Here is a 20521-nt window from a genome sequence, read left to right as displayed (position 1 = left end):
TTGAAGTCAGGGGTTCAGGAATGGAAGGTAAGCCTTATATCCACCAAGCTCCACTCCTTCATAAAATTTCACCCATAAACATCTTCTGCATCATTCACTGATACAATATCCATATGAAATAGCAACTTATAGATAGCAACATATACAATTTATATAATTTATATATAATTAATTTTCATAAAATATCATAAATTAGCAGTCCTACATCATTTGGCAAGTATCATTTTTTATTAATGCCAGCCTAAAATGGGAACATCCTGATTTCTTTATTTTAAGTGTATATGACAAGCTGCACATAGCATAGTTAAAGATTACTTACAGTAGTTTATCACATTAGAATAGTACCAGTGGTGTAGCTAGGGGGGTCAAAGGGGGGCACATGCCCCGGGCGCCATGTTTGAGGGGGCGCTGAAATAGGAGAATGAGAGTAAAAAAATATGCACTTTTTAGAAATACATGACGACCGTTTTCTCTTGTCTTTTATCCTATTCTGTAATGACTACATGACTAAAGCTCATCCTGTCATATCTCAGAGCCACGATGGGAAAAGCGAGACTATCTGCTTTGGCACTACTTAGTATTGAGCGTGATGAAGCAGACAACATTGCTAACTTTGATCATGTTATTAACTTATTTGCTGATACAAAAGCACACAAAATTCAGTTGCAAGTTTAAACAATGTTAAAAATTTACAAACTTACAAGACTCTATTAAGTATAAGATAAATTTAGAGAATAAGAATACTGAGATGTACCGGTATGTGATAAATACAACAGAAGTTACAAATTAGGATAATGGTAAAGTTGTATACAAAGTTCCGAACATTGTAATGCAGTTTCAATAGTAAGAAACAGGGCCAGGGCCCCTTCGGAGATAGCTGAGCCCCCTCCCCCTTCGTCGGGGAGAAAAACCATAATTCGTTGGGGAGAAAAAAATTATATGTATTTTGTAAATATTAGTTGACTGTAAAAATCGATTAAATAAGCCTTTGAAACCCATAAATTGTTGATTGTATTAGTTCATGATGTGAGCGACGTAATGTTGACATTTTTGTTAACAGCACCACCAAATGATTGTAATTCTAGGAACAAACATAATTAAGGCCAAAACCCAGGGTAGAGAATGTAGGACTACCAATCTAAATTGTAAGTAATAATATAAATATAATTTCCACAACTATTTTTTTTCATCTAGCATTTCTGACAATGCTTCCATATTTGGTGCTGCCATTACACTCTTCTTTTTCTTCCTTTTTTCAGCTTGTTTTTCTTTGATCAGTCTCTGCCGTTCTTTATCTCCGAGTTTCTGATGACTTGCTTCTTTAGTGTCCTCCTCCACAGGCTTGACATTGGTTGAATCCTGAAATAAACAAATATAGTGATCAAAGAAATACTTATAAAAGATTTTAAAGATTGCAGTTCCATGTTATAATCTTTATTATTAACTAGCTTAATCCACTTGGTGAAGCAGAAATGTCAGGTGGGTCAAGAAATATACTCTTGCCTACTTCCTTTCCCAGCATTACAGTATAGTACTAAATCAATATACTGTAAAACCTTCAATAGAAGCCCTGGGCTTTTTAAAAAAATTTTTTTTTCCGAACTTTGGATAGGCTTCTTTTTGAGATTGGCTTCTTTTCAAGGCTACTTTTACAAAGTAAAGAGTGGAGCTTCTTTTCAAAATGAATGCTGTTGTAAATTTTGGGAATTACTACTATAAAACAATAAATAGGGCCACTGTAACATCAGTCTGTATCATAAGTGTATTAACCGGCATTGTATCAACTAAACTACTGTATAAACTGTATAACTTATTTTGTTTCTTTGAAATTTATGTACAGTGTATGTACTGTACTATCTCGAAAAGAAGTCATTCTATCTTGAAAAGAAACCCATGGGCTTCAATTCAAGATGGGCTTCTTCTCGAGGTAAGCCCATTAGGCTTCTATTCATGGTTTGACAGTACAGTAACAAGTTGTCCCATGTTTGCATAATTTGTTACTTATTAATCATCACACATGTGTGATCATACCTGTGTCATCCCATCAGGAAAAATCCTATATGTTTCATAACACTTGTGTTTCCAGGGGTGGATCCAGAATTTTTAGAATGAGGAAGCACAACATATTAAGAACAGTGAGTAGCGCTTTTTTTTATAATACATAACATTAATATGCCTCAAAATTTTAAAATTTAGTTGAAAAACGGGAGGTGGGGGCACGTTTCTCCTGTGCCTCCTACTTGATCTGCGCCTGGTTTCACCATACCTATGTGATTCCATATGTTTTATCACAACTGTATCATCACATCTGTGATCCTATTTGATTCATCACACCTATGTGATTAAACTTGTGAACTCACATCAAACAATCAGGAATATGGTATCCCAAAATAAAACCACAACAAAATGTGCGAAAAAGAGATGCCAAAAAAATCACCAAAGCTTTTAAAAGTTGAACACCTGGGTTAGGGTTGCAGGAAAGTTTTAGGAAAGATTAACTTATTAATATTGTATAGGTATATTACTGTATATGCATTTTCTTTTGTAATCACCAATAAACAAATTAAAAAAATAAAATTTGAGGTTAACCCATGCTTTGATTACAAAACTCAAGACCAGTATGGGAGTATGCCATGATGCATTAAAAAGAAAACACCTTATGTGATAGAAGTGCAGTAAACAATCTGTGGTGTTAATAATAGATTTAAAATGACAAAGAATACAATATTATTGTAGAACTGTTTAATCATTAATGAATCAAGCACAATTTGATGTTAACTTACTGCGAGCTTTCGTCTATGTTATCAACGTGACTTCGCCAGCCTATGTGAGCTGGCATCCGTTGTTTGGGTCCTGTGTGAACAGCGTCCTCTGGTGCCAGCTCTCTTACTGTCAGGATTGGTTCCAGGAACCCTGGCCTTTCAGGTTGAAGGAGTTGATTATGTGGGAAAGCTTGTATGCCCCATTGTCTCTCTTCATCGTCCATTTTTTGTTTCCTTATTGAGATTGCCTCCATGATTTTTCTTTTGTCCCATATCAATTCCACTTTGGTTATTTTTGCATCATCCCAGTTAAGACATGGTAAAGATCCATCACATGGATCACACATATATGAACAACTCCTTCAACGTGAAAGCGGGGCCCCCGGAACCAATCCTGAGAGGAAGAGAGCTGGCACTGCTCAGGGTGTTGTTCACACAATGCCCAAAAGAAGGATGCCAGCTCACATAGGCTGGCGAAGTCACGTTGATAACATAGGACAAAAGCTCGCAGTAATTTTACATCAAATTGTGCTTGGGTTATTATTGATTACACAGTTCTACAATCATTATAAGTAAACCAGATGAAACTATTCGAATATTTACAATATTATAACAAAGGAAGAAAAATATTTTGAGTCATCTCAATGGCCACTAAGGAGAATCCATTGACCAATAGGGTTGTTAGACATGCACATCAGTAGTGACTGACACATGAAAGAATTGTGCATTTTTCCTCACAAAAATGCACTTCTTTTACCTGAATATTCCTAGCATATAGTTACTCATCTTCTGGAACTATATCCTTAAGCTTGGAGTAAAGTAAAGTTAAAATCAACAGTTTTAAGCCATAATTTTCAGCTTCTTCGGTAATTTAAAATAATTGTAAAAATAAATGTCAGATTAATTATTAATCAATCAACAAGCCAACCAATAGACTAATCAATCAATATATACATTAATCAATTCAGCAATAAATTATATGAGAAATAAATCAATCAAATGAGCAATAATACAATTGAGACAACTAACAACAAACCATAATTCCGAGACCCTTGAAAGAAATATGAAAATATAACCAGACTGTCAAAGACACAATTTCAAAAAGGAATTGCAGGATGAAAAAACAATACCTGATTATGTTTAATGATGATAATGTATCGATTAATCAATTTGTGGACACCATTTTATCGGGTCAATTTTGAAGCAGTGCCATCAACTTTTTGCAACTTTTCACTGGGGGACATCCAGCAGCCTAGCTGGAGCAAATTTCTTTTTTCCAGACACTCAAGATCTTATGTTGAGTATTAAAAACAGACAACCAAAAACACTGCAGGTTTTATGCACCCCTATTTTCTTTTTGTTTTGGCATTTTGTTTTCAAAGACTAGCATTGGCCTAGACAAGGGCGTGCACCAGTCACAGAGCACAGTAAAACACAGGTAACTACGTAGAGCGAAATGCCTAGGCCTCTGTAACTCCCTCGGTGGTAGTTGCCAGCTTCTCAGAAATTTTCATTTCAAATTTAGAAAAAATGGTGTATAGCACAAATCTTTCTTTCCTTCTTTCTAAATTAATATTTAAACAGAAAGTCCTACTCAGCATGGTTGATTTTCAGGGGAAACTTACAGTTTTAGTTCCAGACTTAAATGCATGTTCTGATGATCTGAATTTTTCCTCCATTTCCTTAGCTATGCGTTCCATATCCTTGTCATGGTCAGATGTTTTCATCTGCTGAAATTTCTTAGAATTTTCCGATATCATTTTCATTGTCTGAGTTCGTTCGTATCGGACCTTCTGTATTCGGTCTTGTACTATTGTTTTCTGTCTCATTAATTCATCCTGTAAAGGAAAGAAAAATATTAAACAACAATTAAAATTACGAGTATTGTCATCCTTGCATAGCGATGGTATCTTTTTTGTGAGCTTAGTATGTATTTCCAGTTAATTAAATACAGATTTAATCATACACATCTTCCCCCACCCCCAGGTATTTTTTGTCACACATGTGATTCAGCTCAGAACAATAACTTTGTCATTCATATCTCACCAGGTACCCATGCATGCTCCTGAGGGAGAGAGATATGGATTTTGCCCAAGAATTGAATTGATGTTACCAGGTTTAGATTCGAATCATGAACCCAGACTTAACCAGTGTGCCACATTATTTCCTTATCTTCTTCAACATCATTATAATCATTATCATCCTTATAATGACATAGAAAAAGAGTACAGTTTATGTCTAAGGATAAACAAAGGCACAAATACAATTAGGACATTTACCTTTTTAACCTTCTCAACGAATGTTTTCTGCCTTTCTCCCATCGAAAGTAGTTGACTTGCTTGATTTTCATACTTCTTCTTACGTCCAGCTAACTTTTGTCGCAACTGAAATTGAAACAAAAATTTAATAATTTTATTAAAAATACTATTTTCTATTTGTCATTAATGCAAAACTGTCTCTATGCGCTTTACATTAAAAAGTGTCTAATATATATAAAACAACACAAGGTGTGAGGGACTAATATTCCCTCCTAATGATTCTCTAATGACCACTATATCATTATAACCAAATGAACTAGTGGTTGCAACACTGTATCATCATACAACTGATTCACAGACAATGAGGGACACATCATGTAATTCATAATTTCTGACAATATTGTCAGTTGGTGGTTTGCATAGTATGTACAAGACTTAACTATATCAGAAAGACTAAAGAGAAGAGTGATAATGAAGGATCGACAGAGCAATGGAGGGAGATGGCCCGACAAAATAATGGGAAGGGAAGAGAGAAGGGCACTTACCTGTTCAGCTTGCTTCTCCTTATCTCTCATCAGCTTCTTCTGTTGTGAACTATGTTCTGCTTTCAGCACATTTAACATTTCCTGTTGTTTCTTCTCTGATATTTCACCAATAGGCTGATTAAGAACATGTATTTACTATTAGCATCAATAATTGCAGTATTAAAAAAATACAATATTACTTTTTAAATATTTCGCCAATATGCTAAAGAGAATTGAGAACAAATGTGAGGTCTCACCACGAAATGAGACGCATCGTCGGTAAAATCATTTTGAGATAATCACCAAAATAGGTCATAAGTCAAAATTTTACACAATTTTGATTTTAATGTTTTTGAATAACTTGATATTTATATTTAATGATCGTAAACTTTTTAAGTGAATTTTCTTACTAAAACAGTGTTCTCTGTGCATATTCTGTAATTCTAGTCCTATTATTTGTACAGGTTAGTTTATCTTGGAGGCCGATTTTCTCAAAATGTGGTTCTTTTACACATAATATTTAAATGCTCACATCTCTGGATCTACATATCCTAGTGAAGCCATTCAAAGACCAAATTAAAGAATATAATGTGATCTACCCAAATATAATATAAACTCAATTTTTGATATTCTAACCATGAGACTTGTTTTGTGGTGAGGCCTCACATATATGAGGCTTGCCTTCCCAAAACCAGCGTCAGTGACCAACAAATGCACATTGAGTTTTTAATATATTCTTATTCTCCATATTGTAAGCTTTAAAATGTTGGGTCAATTACTGGAATCGACTTACTACTGCCAAAGCTATGAGTAAAAGTATTACATCTTCTCTGTACTGAAGTATACAATACTGACACATTCTTATGCTCATTACTCAGTTTAACTATTAGCAACAGTACACTGGATTTGGGATGGAAAGCCTCATCATATTCACAATTACCAACAATGATTATAAAGAAAAATACAGTATTAGAAAAAAATTATTTTCTCAATTAGCTATGGGAATAAAATATCATCAACTAGTAGCAGAAATACAGAGGTGGTATGGGGAAGGAGCAGCATGTGGAAGGTCACATGGGGAAAGTACAGAGAAGTCAATGCTTGTATGAAAGGGAACATACCTTCCTAGCATTGCCATTTTTTAATTTTTTTTATTCCCCACATAAAACCATAAATATATGCTGTATAACCATAGCTACAAATTACACAAATAGGTACAAAGCACACTTTAATGATGGTTTTATTATTTATTTTTTTAGGGTGTTCAGTTTGAAAGTGTTGGCAACTGTCGGTTATCCATGTTTGTATAAATAATAGTGTACATCAACATAGCTTAAAAAGAAGCAGACACGTAATATACTTATTTTAACAATCTTTATAGAAGGTAGCCCTTCCAGTTAGGCTGATATTCGTAGGCCCAGAAAGAATACATTTATAACACAGAAATCAAAATATAAAAAATAAATCAAAATACCATAAAAGCAAGTGATGGTTGTAATTGGGGTGTTTTGAGTCTGTCTTTGGGTGTGTGTGTTAGGTCTGTCTTTGGGTGTGTGTGTTTGAGTCTATCTTTGGGTGTGTGTGTTTGGGTCTGTCTTTGGGTGTGTGTGTTTGGGAACGTTTTTGGGTGTGTGTTTGGGTCTGTTTATGTCTCTTGCTCTGTGTAAGCATAAGCACAAAAATTACCAGCAGTAACAACAGTAGCTTTTTTAAATAGAAAATTGGCACCATTTTTACAAATATTTAATAATAAATCACCAGGACAGGATTTGTTACCTCTAAAATCTCAACTCTCCTCTGTAATTGGGAACAAGAAATTTTAAGATTTAATAAAAAGCACTGAAAAAAATATATAGAGCATGTTCTTGAAGGTCCATCCTCTTCAATGTCTACTTTGGCTGTTATACTAATCTTATTATCATTCTGATAGGCCTACAAGTATATCATTTATGTCTAAAAAATATTTTAAACATTGTATTTAATTTTTCATTCTTTTTTTTTTATAGTTTATCATCATGCCCATATATGCATGTGGATGACATCAATATGCCCTTATATGACAAATCACAAGTGTTTGAGAACAAAACTTTAAAAGACAAGAAACATACCAAGCGCCTTCCAGATTGTGCAGATGACGGTGTTGGAGAATTCGTTGCTGAATCGTTTTCTATTTGCTTCTTCCTATCTTCCATTGCTTTCTTTTCTTCTGCTTCTTTCCTTGCATTTTTCCTTGCGGCTAGTCTTTCCTTCATCTGTTCAAATTCAATTTTAAAACATAAATCAATATATGAGGTAAAGACAAGCCAAACCTATTACTCCTCCAAAAAACAATCTTTAGTTATTAATACAGGGTTAAGGCCTGTTTATATTTGCGATGATAACAATAAAAAGCTAAAAAGCAAGTTTTCATATAGAAAATAAAAGTTATAAGAAGTTATTATCCTACAATGATTCAATAAGGATTTTATCGTGTATACAATAAAAAATAATTTCACAAATCAATTCAAATGATGTCATAATCGTTGAAAAACGATAACATTCTGGTAGTAATGATTTTATTGTTTTTCCATGATTATGATGTCATTTGAATTGATTTCTGAAATTATTTTGTTATCATATACATGACAAATCATTATCAAATCATCCTAGTGTAAAACTTCTCTTATTTCTTTTATTGTTATCGAATCATCCTAGTGTTGAACTTCTCATATTTCTTTTATTTTCTATATGAACAATTGCTTTTTAGATTTTTATCGTTATCGTTGCAAGTATAAACATGCTTAAAACAGTATAAAAAGAGAGCTTTAAAATGGTAAAGAATTATTTATTTCCTTATTGAGTTCCAGGAGTTCAAACGTCAAGCTGTGGTCAAGAAAAATATTTGAGAAATTTGACGCACCAACATATTTGACGACCTACTTGATCTAGTGGGTCATTAGATAAAATTTGCACAACGTTAAACAGAATGATGTCTTACTACAGTTCATTAAAATATTTGTGTATAGAATATTTATTGATTGTTAATGATTTTGTGTACTTGGATAGTCTTATTTATCTGATCAATAAAATACTGTAGGCTAGCTGTCTAGGCTCTGTCTCTTATACACATCTAGATGTGTATAAGAGACAGATATAATATATAATCAATATATACACATATATAGTTAAAGTTTGGCATTCTTTTTTTATTCAATCTCACTGCCCTACCTCACCTAGCCTATTGTTTTTAATCATGCTTGCATGACTCTCATACTATCTGGCTTTTTCTCCCTCTTTCACTTGCCACTATGGAAGGAGTGTTGTCCGAAAGCTCTGGTTCTATTTCTGGCTGTTTACTTATGTTTACTTTTTAGCTGTTACTTGTTAATTTGTATCTCTACCAAGAACCAGCTTTGATTTCACACAGAATTGTTTTTCAGCATCTTGCTTTTAATCTATATACACATTTACAATGCACAATATAAACACACAATTGTATATATATATTGTATAAAATTTATAAATATATTAAAATTCTATAAATTCCATTACTAATTATCAGTTATTCATATCTTTTTCTGTTGAAATAGGTAGAAGGATATCCGTCCCATAATGATATTCCTGGCCCCTTCTCAGAATTAGAAGATCTTACAAGGTTGCTTTGTTTGTCTTTTTCTTTCAGTTGTTGTTCTTCTTTAATTGCCTTCGTTTCTTCTGCCCCTTGGATCATGGCAAATGCTGCACCGGCCTCAAAGTCCTTGTCGTCCTTCTTTTTCCGACGAGCCTCAAGGCGTTGCTTTTGCAGGGCTTTTTGCCTATTTAGCTGTTCTTCCATGGCCTTAAAAATAGAGAAAGAAAATGAATAAATGAATAATGAAAATATTTTATATCTATATTTTATAACTTGCCAATATCCTATCCAATTTTAATTAAAAATTTTGATACGTCTATTATTTCCATTATAAATATAGACATCAATCTAATTTCATTCAATTACTATCGAGAGGTTCTCCAAACAGAAACAAGACAACAAACACACATATAAAAATAGCAAGCTTAAATAAAAATACTGCACAGAATAACAAAATTTAAGAACCCAGATTATTATTGATTAATTTAATAACAAATCAGTTTTTTTTTAAAATCAGGTAATTTTTTATATTGTAGCACAATAAGTTTTTATCATTGTTGCTCATCTAGTTATAGTATTTAGTTACATTTAGGTTTGTGCCTTTGTACAAGATATAGAGCCTTGTTTGCAAGACCACCTTTCCAGTTAAAGATGTTTGAAAACATTGAATTTACCTTTTTCTTAGCATCATGTTGTCTTTCTAGTTGAGCAATTAGCTCAGCTGGATCAATCTGTCCACTTCCTTTCTTGGCATTACCTAAGTTAGAACATCAAGCAACATTATATTAATTAACTAATTAATTATTTATATTTCGTATTATTTAAAACAGATTTAACTGTTTTATTTGTTGTGGCTTGTTTAACCAGAGCCCTGTGGGGGTCAACATTCCTATGCATGATGCATGTTTTTGGCTTATTTAAAAACTGCATATACCATTTAAGGCATCCTGTCACTGATGTCATATGCTTGTAGATTTGTAAATAAAATAAAAAGTCGCTACAATTTATGAGTAGTGAACCACAGAGATCCTTGGAAACCTGGTTCAATTCTAATTTATGCAGCTTCATACCATCTTTCGGAAACCTGATGCACACTACGTTAACCTTCAGTCAAAGCCTACAAATTCAACTCGTGTTGGTGTGACTGCTCGATATGCAATGCTGACTGCATTGTCTGAGTGAGATTGTGGTTAAAAACGATTTTCGTGTGTGCAGCCTACATGAAATCATGCTGGATTTGGCTTTTAAGCTGTTAATCTTGTGTACATCAACGGTCTTCTGTACACTTGTTGGAAACTAGATTAAGTATGAGATTTGAAGATTTTTTTCTGGTGTACAGACCAATAATTTAATCCCTTTTTGTATAAGTTGATCCACAAAAAAATGACAACTTGATGATGGTAAATTAATGAAATTAGTAAACAAAGATTAGTAAAGTTATTTCATTTCAAACATATGAGCCTAAAATTAAACTCTATTTCAAATTAAATGTAAAAAACCCAAGTTCTGATAGCATGATCATCAAGTGATTTTATAGACCGAAAAAAAGTATGAGTTAATGAATGATTGATTTGTTAAGAAAAACCAAACAGATGAAGGTAAAAAATGCTTAATCAATCAAAAACCACGTAAATACTCATAGGAGGTTTTCAGGTCTGTAACCAGGTGGTTCCTATGTTTCTGATGAGTTCCCTTTAAACCACCACCACCCATTATTAGTATCACCACCACTTTTATTAGTATTAAAAGATGATATTCATAATTTACATGTAAAAATAAGTTTAGCTTTGTCTTCTGACCCCACAAGAAAACAAGAAATCTCCTACTGGATCCACCCAGGGTTCCTCAGCATTTCCCGGACCTGTGGCTCTAATAGGGAATACGCCCGTTCTTCCCCTCCCCCCCTTGAGGAATGCTGGTTGTGGGTCTGGTTACAGATGCAACATTCTGATTTTTGAGAACAGAGAGGCAAAGTACATACTGGAATGTGCTGACATCAATGATTGCAACAAACCATGATAATTATAGCATGATTCACATACAGGTGTTTTTATTTCATTCTCCTTCCAACCAATAGACACATTCTGCTAGGTTGGTCATGTGACATATAGTGGGCATAAATTGTAAACAGGCAGCGTGAGTGACGATTGGTAATAGGAAAACGTGTGGCTTCTTCGGTGTGTTTCTACTGTAAAGCACACATTTGATGTTGCGTAAAGTTGGTTGGAATACCAGTAAACTATAACAAATTGATTGGAATTTGAACTTGAGAATTTTGCCATAACGGTTTGCTAATGCTCCGAAAGATACTGGCCCCAAGCATTGAGAAATGCTAGACCTAGGCCCCTGCATATCCATGGCCTGTTTAGGTATGCACGAGAGTCTTCAATCCACGAACTGCGATCTTGACACCTACGATTTCTAGGCTAGCTAATTGGGTTTACGAGGGATCACATAAATTCCAAAGCACCGATAGTGTTAGAAAATGTAAATGAACAATATTTTGAACAATTGTAGTGCCTTTCCTTGCCAGTTATTTCTCATGTTAATGGTAGGCAGGTGTTTTCTCAATCTTAACAATACCTTTTCCTATACTTTCACACTGATGCCTAGTTATACCCAGTATATGTCACGGGACCGGCTGTAAACAAACTTCGCGGAATGTGCCTATTGAAGCTGGCTACTCCAGACGCATGATATACTATAGTTTCCATGGTATGTGCATACGTCACTTCATTACACGTGTGTATCAAATGTAATCAATCCATACGAAAAAAACAATGTGAGGTTTGTTTATAACACATGCAAAGAATGTGATCAATTAAAGTCATGCTTTATAATGATCCTTTTAGTGAGACCTGAAGACGTCTTATTAGTGACACACAAAAAACAAAATTGATATTAATAATATTAATAATGTGATGAGATGAAAGAATGAAAATGATATGTATATAAAGATAATCATATCCTACCTGGACCTATATATTGACCAGAGGAATTTTGAAAGAAAACATATTGTTTGTTTGAACATCATTATTCAAAATTCAAATCTAGCAGTAGGTCCTATATAACAATTTCTATTATCAATTACATTTATAATATGATCTCTCAACAAATAGATGACATCTAAAACCACAAATATCTTGTCGTTTAAAGAATTAAAAAAAATCACATTTCTCATTGTTTTAGTGTTAAGTAATATGAAGAACTTTTGGAAAAGATACATAGTTCTCTATTGGTAGTTTATCAGGCTATTCAGATTCTAATCTGATTATTTTTTGCCATTTTCTATGTTCATGTTGTGTTTTTAACCAGAAAATAAATATCAAATATACAATACAAATATCAGTTTTAACTAAAAAACAGAAACAAGTTCTACCTTCAAGAGCAGCCTCCTTTTCCTTTGCTAATTCATCATCCATATTGTGTAACATCTTCTCTTGATTAGCAATATCAATTGTCATGGATGTTAAAGTAGCAGCATTTCCCCTTGCTTTCACACCCAGCAGGCCTCCAGATAGATTATCCATCCAGCCCTCACGACGACCCTTCCTCTGGTCCTCCTTTAAGCTTACCAGAAGTTCTTCGTCCTGGAAAAACAAGAAACTGATTAAGGATCTCCAAGATGATTACATCAATTCTGTAAGTAATATCAGTGATGTATGCAATTGTTTATTTTTTCTTTATTTTATTTGAAAAATATAAATTGATAATGATATAACTTGTACTATATTTGTGCCCATTCTTTTGAGTAGGAAAATTAATTGACAAGATTACATCATTATTTCTAAAAAATAATTCTAGTTGGTAGATCCTTGGAATATTTATATTTGAGTTAATTTAATTAAATTATTTTCCACTACTTCTTTGGAGCCTGAATATAGTACTTACAAAAAGAGGATGTGTGGTGTATTTGTCTTTGTTTGGTGTGTGTAGATGCATTTGCCTGTGTTATGGATGGTGTGTGTGTGTGTGTGCATGTGGGGGGAGGGGTGGGGTGTATGTGTACATCACAAGATGTGCACACAAAGATAAATTAAAAACTTTGTGTAGCTCACTGGTTCATTTTTGATTAATTTTAAGTGTTTTAAGAGATTTGAGAGAAAAGAATAAATTAAAGGTGCATTCAACGGGAATTACCGCATCTGCCGTAAGGATCGATTTCACATCAGCCACTTCAGCGTGTTGCTTTTCCTGCAAGTCGGCCAATAGAATGGCAGGAACTTCTTCGTCTACATTACTGATCTCTTTGTTTTTCTTTGAAGCAACTAAATGTCTTCTTGTATCTGGAAAAAAAAAACATATTCAGTTGAAATTTCAGTTCTTCAGCAGTTCTCTGAAATGTGATGTCAGAACTACAACTAAACATACATTAAGACCTAGGTCCTATTATCATTCATCAATTATTACTCAGTTGATGCTTTGTATTAAAAGAATAACATATGCAAATTAAAAAATAATTTTTCCATATCACAGCCAACTTCATTACAGACAGTTTGCTCCATTAGGCATAGTTATGGAATACTTGATTTTTATATATATTGATTGTATTTTCGTCATTTATTTTCTCTCTCATTTTTCAACTTTTTAAAGCATCAATCTACTACCAAAAATACAATATGAAGACTACTACTAAACAACAATATGAAGAATTTAAATAGTTCTGTAGGCCTACACTTAAAGGGATGTACAGTATTGTAGGGTAGGATTTTTTCCAAGCCTAAAAAACATCTGCACCTCATGTACTGAAACTTTGTTTTGTAGAGCATATTATTATTTAATTTAAGAGGGCTCTGAGACCATCTGAGATAAGCTGGAAACTTCAACCTGTATAAATATATAAAAAAAGAGTAGGAGATTGTCTCCCAGTACACAGAAAATCCCAAACACAACATTAAATTACCTTCAACTTTTAATAAAACTGCTTCTTTTAATATCTTGTTTTGCTGTATTTGCCTCTCGGCAATATAGGCGAAGTGTTCCCCTACCCCATCAGGCGACAGCTTGAAATAATCCACACTTTCCAGATCGAGGGATGCGTCTTCACGCCAGACTTGTCGTTTTTCACGTAGCTTTTCTACTTCCTCTGCTATTTCCTAAAAAAGGATTAAATTATCGCCATTAAAAAAAATCAGAAGTTGAGTTAATGTTGTATTGTCATTTAGTATTATATGATTGTAACCTACTGTAACATACTTACCTATTGCGTCTTATTTGTTTGCCAATAACTTTTATAAAGAGCAAATACAAAATCCACCACAAGAGGCTAATTTATAATGTTTGGTTTAAAAATGTGGTTAGTTAGTTCTTCATCTCCAATCATCACCCCATTTTAGTGCACAGAAAATGGATACCACCAGTTTAACAAACTGTGGTACGCTGCTCTCTCTTAATTGCAATTGTCAGTTATGCAGTATCACCAAAGACTATTTTACATGAAAAACGTAAGTCTTAGGAAAAACCAGTAACTTAAAGTTACAATTTATTTATCAAAAATCAAACGTTTACGATTCAACCAACCTGATTGGACATGTTCTTCACCCGTTCAATACCAGCAGTGTCACCGCTTACAGATTTCAATAACTGCATTAAGGTGTCACGTTCATTAACTTGTTTTCTTTCCATTTCGTCCAGAACGTCCGTATGTAAAGCCATCCGTCCTAGAGATGCCAAATATGATTATGTAAATACTATCAACCTGCAATCATCATCTTTGAGTGCAGGTGGTTTAGCAGGAGTTAAAAAGGTAGAAATCGCAAAGATACTGGACTACCAGATTAGGAATTTCAGGCCATCATGAAAGATGAAATTATTGGCAAAATGTCATATATTGGGACTAAACACAGGCCTGACTAAAATAAACTAAGCACAGTACTAGAACCCCTCTTAAGGGGACATTTTTTAAACATGAAGTGAAGGAAATTTATCTTTTAACAAAATGGCAACTCTATTCAGGGGACACCCCTATTAAGGTGACACTTTTTTCGGTCCTTGGAAGGAGTCCCCAAATAGGGGTTCTACTTTATACTTATGAAGGTTATTTGACTTACTGTCCTCGATGGACATGCCTTTACTAGCATCCAACTTTGCATTTTCTTCTTCTTCTTGTTTCAGTTTAATTTCAAGTTCTGCTTTGCTGTATCCGGTGTCCTTTTTTCTCCTTCGTTTTGCTCTTAATCGTTCCCGTGCTAGTTTTTTATGCCTTTCTTGGTTCTTCAGGTAACTGCAAAAAAGCACCATTAATTACTTCATTCATTCCTTAAGAATTCATTCATTCGTCCATTTATTACTTCATTCTTCCAATATCATTCATGCCTTTATTCATTCATTCATTTATTTATTCCATTTTCCATTCGTGCAAATTGATTAACAAATGAAAATAAGAATACACTCCACACTATTTGAAATGAAAGGCCAATTTCTGAACATATTCTGTAAAAATCTACGTCTCATTATACCAACAATAACCAAAAGTTACATGGGGGTCATTGAAGTTGCAGTCTCAGAAGATGATGTCATAATTAATGTAGAGCTCATTTTCACTTTTAATACTGTCAAAAAAATGCAAAAATCCTGATCATATCCACCTTTGATTTGTTGTGGAGCTTTGTGTATCCACATCTACGTCTGTATGAATAGGCGAATATTCTGTATGCCCTACTAAGAGATCACTTATGTAACTGAGAAATACGACCCTAAAAAAACTTGACTTTACAATAAAAACTACCATATTAAATCAACATTACCTTTCATCCAACTCTGCTTGCCCATCCCTTCCTAATTTCACAAAACTCAGTGTTGAAAAACATCTAGATGTGTGAGAAAAACCTGAACAGTTTGAAAAACCTGAGTCCGTAGAACTCAAGGACAAAGACGAACCATCCTCTTTCGGATTATTTTTTCCCTTTTTTGAGGAATATGTAAATTTGGTCCATGGTTGCTTCATCCAATTAACTTCTTTATCATCTCCCGGTAGACAAAACATCATGTTTTCACTTTAATGTTTTAATTTCTTCAGCCCATACTTAAGTATCCACTTCTAGACTTTGTTAATAACTCTTTATTACTAACAGTAAGCTATCTCTCCAAAATCAATATATACATTTTTGCACCTTTACATATTTCGTCATTGTGTGATCAATAACTTAGAACTTGCATCTAAGATCAATACCAGTGATAGAAAATCAATGAAGCATGCAAGTTACCATAACAAACTTTTAAAATATAATATACTTGGTGACCTTTCCAATACATAATAATATTATTAATACTTGCTTATTAGCACCGTTTATACAGTGCTAGGTCCTAAGCTTTTCTGAACAGGTCCGAATGAGGAACTGCCTGGGCCTCCAATCATAGTACCAGAGAATTACTGGTGTGAGTCAAGGACAGATTTCATAGTGTACGATCAAAGAATTATATCTGTAAATTCCTCTGTAGGACGGTAAGAATTATGCTTCAGCCAACATTAGGAACTGCAACCATAATAGTTTTGGTTGAATCAGGAAATAAATATTTTTATTGCGATAAACTCACACGGCGTCGGACGACAGAAAACCTTGGTCGTCTTGTGAGCTGACGCCACTCTCTCTCCATTTAAACGTTTTTAAGAGCTCTTCATTATCATTAATGATGAACAAAATTTAAAATTAAAATGACAGTACTTAAAAAATATTGATCAGACATTACAATGGAGAAATGCTTTATACTATTTTCAATTGTGAACCAAGGCTAAATACATTAAGTTCATTAATTATATTCGTTTGGAAGCTGTTACAGAATTTAGTTTCACAGAATAAATAATAAGCTTTCCACCACCACCACCATCAAAATCATCAACATCATTACTATTATTATTATATACATAAAGTATAATGGTTTTCAAAATTAAGTATTGGGTTAAAAAGTAATATATATTATAAGTCATATAAGTCAATCGTGACGTCATCACTGTAACCCCCAATGTTATTTGGCTATTCCCCAGTGTCCAATAATTTTTGTATTATTGGACGCTCGGCTTGATTTTTTTAAGGTTCGTGTGCAAAAAGAAATTCCTCATTTTTTCGTCACCACCACGAATACATCGCGCACCGCGATAAAAAATAAATTGTAATTGAAAATTACTTTCGTAAAACAAGCTTAATTAGAACCTGAAGAAAGTTACTTCAAATTGAATATTAAGTAATTAAAAAAATTTTAAAACAATTAAGGAATTTAGTGAATAAATGGACCCTTGTAAACTCAACAAACTGAACATTTAATAGAAATATTCTAGACCTATTTTAAAGACTCAAGGAACAAATTTAGATGTAGGCTTACGACCAGGCAGGCTTCCCGGGCCTCCTCCTACTATTACTAGGCATCGCACGATTTTACTTGTCTGCATGCACCGACCAAAAAGGACATCAGTGACTGTATTCCCTCTTGAATGCTGAAATGTTTATTTCTTTGAAGAAAGTCAATCAATAGAGCATTACAAACAAGTTCTTTCTAACACAATTGTTATTCATCATATCCGTACTGTACTGTTGATGTTAGAGCAAAAATCAGCATACGCACAGCTAAATGTAAATACGCACATGTATATTGACCATATCACTATAGCAACTGATGGCTGCTACAAAAGTTGGTTATAAAAAACTAAAATTAAAAGACGGTGATTGGGTTATACAGCAATTAGTAGAGCATACATCGTACACTAAACGGAAAATTATTATACTTAGGTTACATTTAATGCATTCAAAATTTTTTCAAGCATTAAATCTAACCTTCGTACAATAATTTTCCTATAGTGTACTATGCGGAGCTCTACTAATTGATTAATATTCATTCGAAATAAGGCGAGACTTTTTTATATCTTGTTTCAGGAACTTATTTTTTTAAAGATTGTCAGAGGAGGGCAGAAAAAAAAAAATATTGTTTTTTTTATTTAGCAAATGGTATTGTCAAAAACATCCAGCCCAGACAGAGGACAATGTAAAAATAAAAATTTGATTGCTGAATGTAAACAGTGTAGTAATGGGATGGTTAAATGCTATAAATGTATGTAATTAGCAAGAAATATACATATCTTATTTTCAGAGATTTTAAGGCAACGAGGGGCGTAATAAAAATAAAGAAACACTTTACTTTTTTTTTTATTTCTGTTTTTTTTATTGTGGCAGTGGGTACGCTTATTGGGCAAAAATAAAATTTAATTTTTATTCAAAATCATTATTATTGGCAGGCGGCGGGTTTGCTACAAAAGGTATTAAAAAGTCTTGATTAAGTCACCTTAACTTAAACGAATATATGTGAGGAGCTTGAATGAATTGATAGTTACTCTTATAATTGTCTGATTAACAACACCTAATTATTCATATGACGTTACCATAGTCTAATTTTTTATGCACCTCTACACTGATTATTATCGCATGGCTTAATATCATTCTTCTTAAGTTTCATTATTGATATTTGAATCGGATGTTTAACTGTGTTATTAACTAATCATACAGAAGTTAACAGCATCAAATTGTTTCAATCTGTTGTCAAAGTGATTACTATTATGCACCGGAACGAGTTAACAAATATCGGAAATTGAGAGAATGTTTTGAACATTGGGTGGGCCCAGTAAGCAACAGAGTGAGAAACCGAGGCTGGTGTTGGTGGCCAGGGGAAACAATTTGCAATTTTTACGTTTTGGGAGACTAATTTTGTGATTTTTTTTTTATAATGTAGTCTCCTATAATACCTTTTGATTACAATAAATAACAGACAACTGGTGATCTCTTCTTTTGCCACAATCAATATACAAACATATTTGGCAAATTATTGGTGGAGCCTGTGCTACCACCAATGGATATAAACTTTTCTAGGGTCACCTACTACCTTAGATTCTGAACAACGTCTTAATACACAGCCTTTTCAATGTCAGAATTAATTAAATTGAAAATATATTCATTATTGAGAATAAGATGAGTTCAATTAAAACATGTTTGTTTGTTTGTTTGTTTATTTAATTTTCCACACACACCAATATTAAGATTAAAATAAACATGTGTGTGGATGGAGGTCAAATAAGTTCAAAGGACTTTAAGGCTGACCTTCATTTACAACATTATAATTAAAATATATATTAATTTAAGATATATACCTGATAAAAATAATAACAATAATAATAATAATAATAATAGTAAATAAATACATAAATCAATAAATGAATAAACATATACTTTATGGAATGGAATACAATGCAAGTAGGAGATTCAAGATCCAAGATGTTATAAAACCCAGTAGGAATATAATATGCAATAAACTGTAATATAAGGAAAGAATGAGCAAAAACAAGGGACAATTATATTATCTAAGGTGCTATAATTAAAAATAATAACACCCCGTTCATATAGCACATTGTCAACACTTTTTTAATTTCTAAATTCTATATAATCTGTTATTATTTTTTTCATATTATTGTATAATGGTTTTTGTTATTTTAAATGTTTTTGATCACTATCAATTGGTTTTCAAATTATAATTACATATTAAGCATTAATAATGTTAACAACAACATATTTTCATCACTGTAAATCAAGCATTTATATTACGAGTAATGTACATATTTTTATATGTAAACAGAAGTTAATAAAACGAGAAGTCATCAAAGCCGTACGTGAGCCCTTAGTACTTTCACAGTGTACATCCATGTCTATTGATTTACAATTGATTCAGAGATCCAGAGACAAAAGAAAGTGGGGTATATGCGTCATTGAGCTTATTAATTGTTAAGTAAAACATGAACATGCCACAATTTTTACAGGTATTTAAAGAGGATGAGTGTAAAAGTGTTGTAAAAGTCAGATATATTACCTGACCCATGTCATGCCCGTACACCCACGGATAATTACACAAGAGGATGATTAAATTTCTGTGTGTTTTGACTTGTAGCAATTAGAAAAAAAAGTACAAAAATGTTGGTGAGATCACACATGCAATTGCAGAGCATTTGCAGTTCAGGCTTTTAACCATGAGATTTAGGTTTAGAGTCCCTTACTGTGTAACTAAATCCTCCCTTGTCTGCTGAAAATTAGAAAATGGATATAAAAAGAAAAAAATTATATCTTACTTCTCCCGTCGGTTCTTCTCATGAAGTTGTCCAAGACTGAAAATGAGGGCAGCTGTTCTAAAATTGTCCTCTTCACGCATTAGACGCTGTTCTCGACGAAGCATGGCAAGAGCCAGTTGGCGCTCCCTCTCATTCTGAAGTTGATCTTGTTTCTTTTTTAGTAAAGCAATCAGTGCTTTTTTCTCATCTTCAAAATGCTGCTCAAGGTATTGTAACACATTCTAGAAAATGCAAAAGAAATATTGAGTAATTGTGATAACAGTAAT

General features: G+C 33.2%; 1 protein-coding gene across 4 annotated transcripts in view; it reads right to left on the bottom strand.

Moving 5' to 3' along the window:
* Positions 1-620: 620 nt before the first annotated feature.
* LOC117122077 (trichohyalin-like) overlaps positions 621-20521 on the bottom strand; it is a 41099-nt gene continuing 21198 nt past the window's right edge. Inside the window, exons 33-48 of one of the 4 annotated variants that reach the window (XM_033267547.1) lie at positions 20256-20476; positions 15205-15377; positions 14675-14814; positions 14058-14250; positions 13295-13440; positions 12534-12744; positions 12127-12132; positions 9829-9911; positions 9176-9361; positions 7653-7796; positions 7321-7341; positions 5566-5679; positions 5042-5146; positions 4388-4600; positions 3520-3570; positions 1225-1359 (exon numbers count right to left, since the gene is read on the bottom strand). In XM_033267547.1, the coding sequence (XP_033123438.1) occupies positions 3541-3570; positions 4388-4600; positions 5042-5146; positions 5566-5679; positions 7321-7341; positions 7653-7796; positions 9176-9361; positions 9829-9911; positions 12127-12132; positions 12534-12744; positions 13295-13440; positions 14058-14250; positions 14675-14814; positions 15205-15377; positions 20256-20476 (1986 nt within the window). In that variant the 3' untranslated portion in view covers positions 1225-1359; positions 3520-3540. Of the gene's footprint in view, positions 1360-3519; positions 3571-4387; positions 4601-5041; positions 5147-5565; positions 5680-7320; positions 7342-7652; positions 7797-9175; positions 9362-9828; positions 9912-12126; positions 12133-12533; positions 12745-13294; positions 13441-14057; positions 14251-14674; positions 14815-15204; positions 15378-20255; positions 20477-20521 lie in introns of all 4 variants that reach the window. The other 3 variants (XM_033267544.1, XM_033267546.1, XM_033267545.1) reach the window with 3 other exon arrangements.

The sequence above is a fragment of the Anneissia japonica genome, unplaced genomic scaffold, assembly GCF_011630105.1.
Source record: "Anneissia japonica isolate Jap-2015-1 unplaced genomic scaffold, ASM1163010v1 scaffold288164_len509026_cov199, whole genome shotgun sequence".
Taxonomy (NCBI): Eukaryota; Metazoa; Echinodermata; class Crinoidea; order Comatulida; family Comatulidae; genus Anneissia; species Anneissia japonica.
This window is presented reverse-complemented; position numbering and strand designations above follow the sequence as displayed.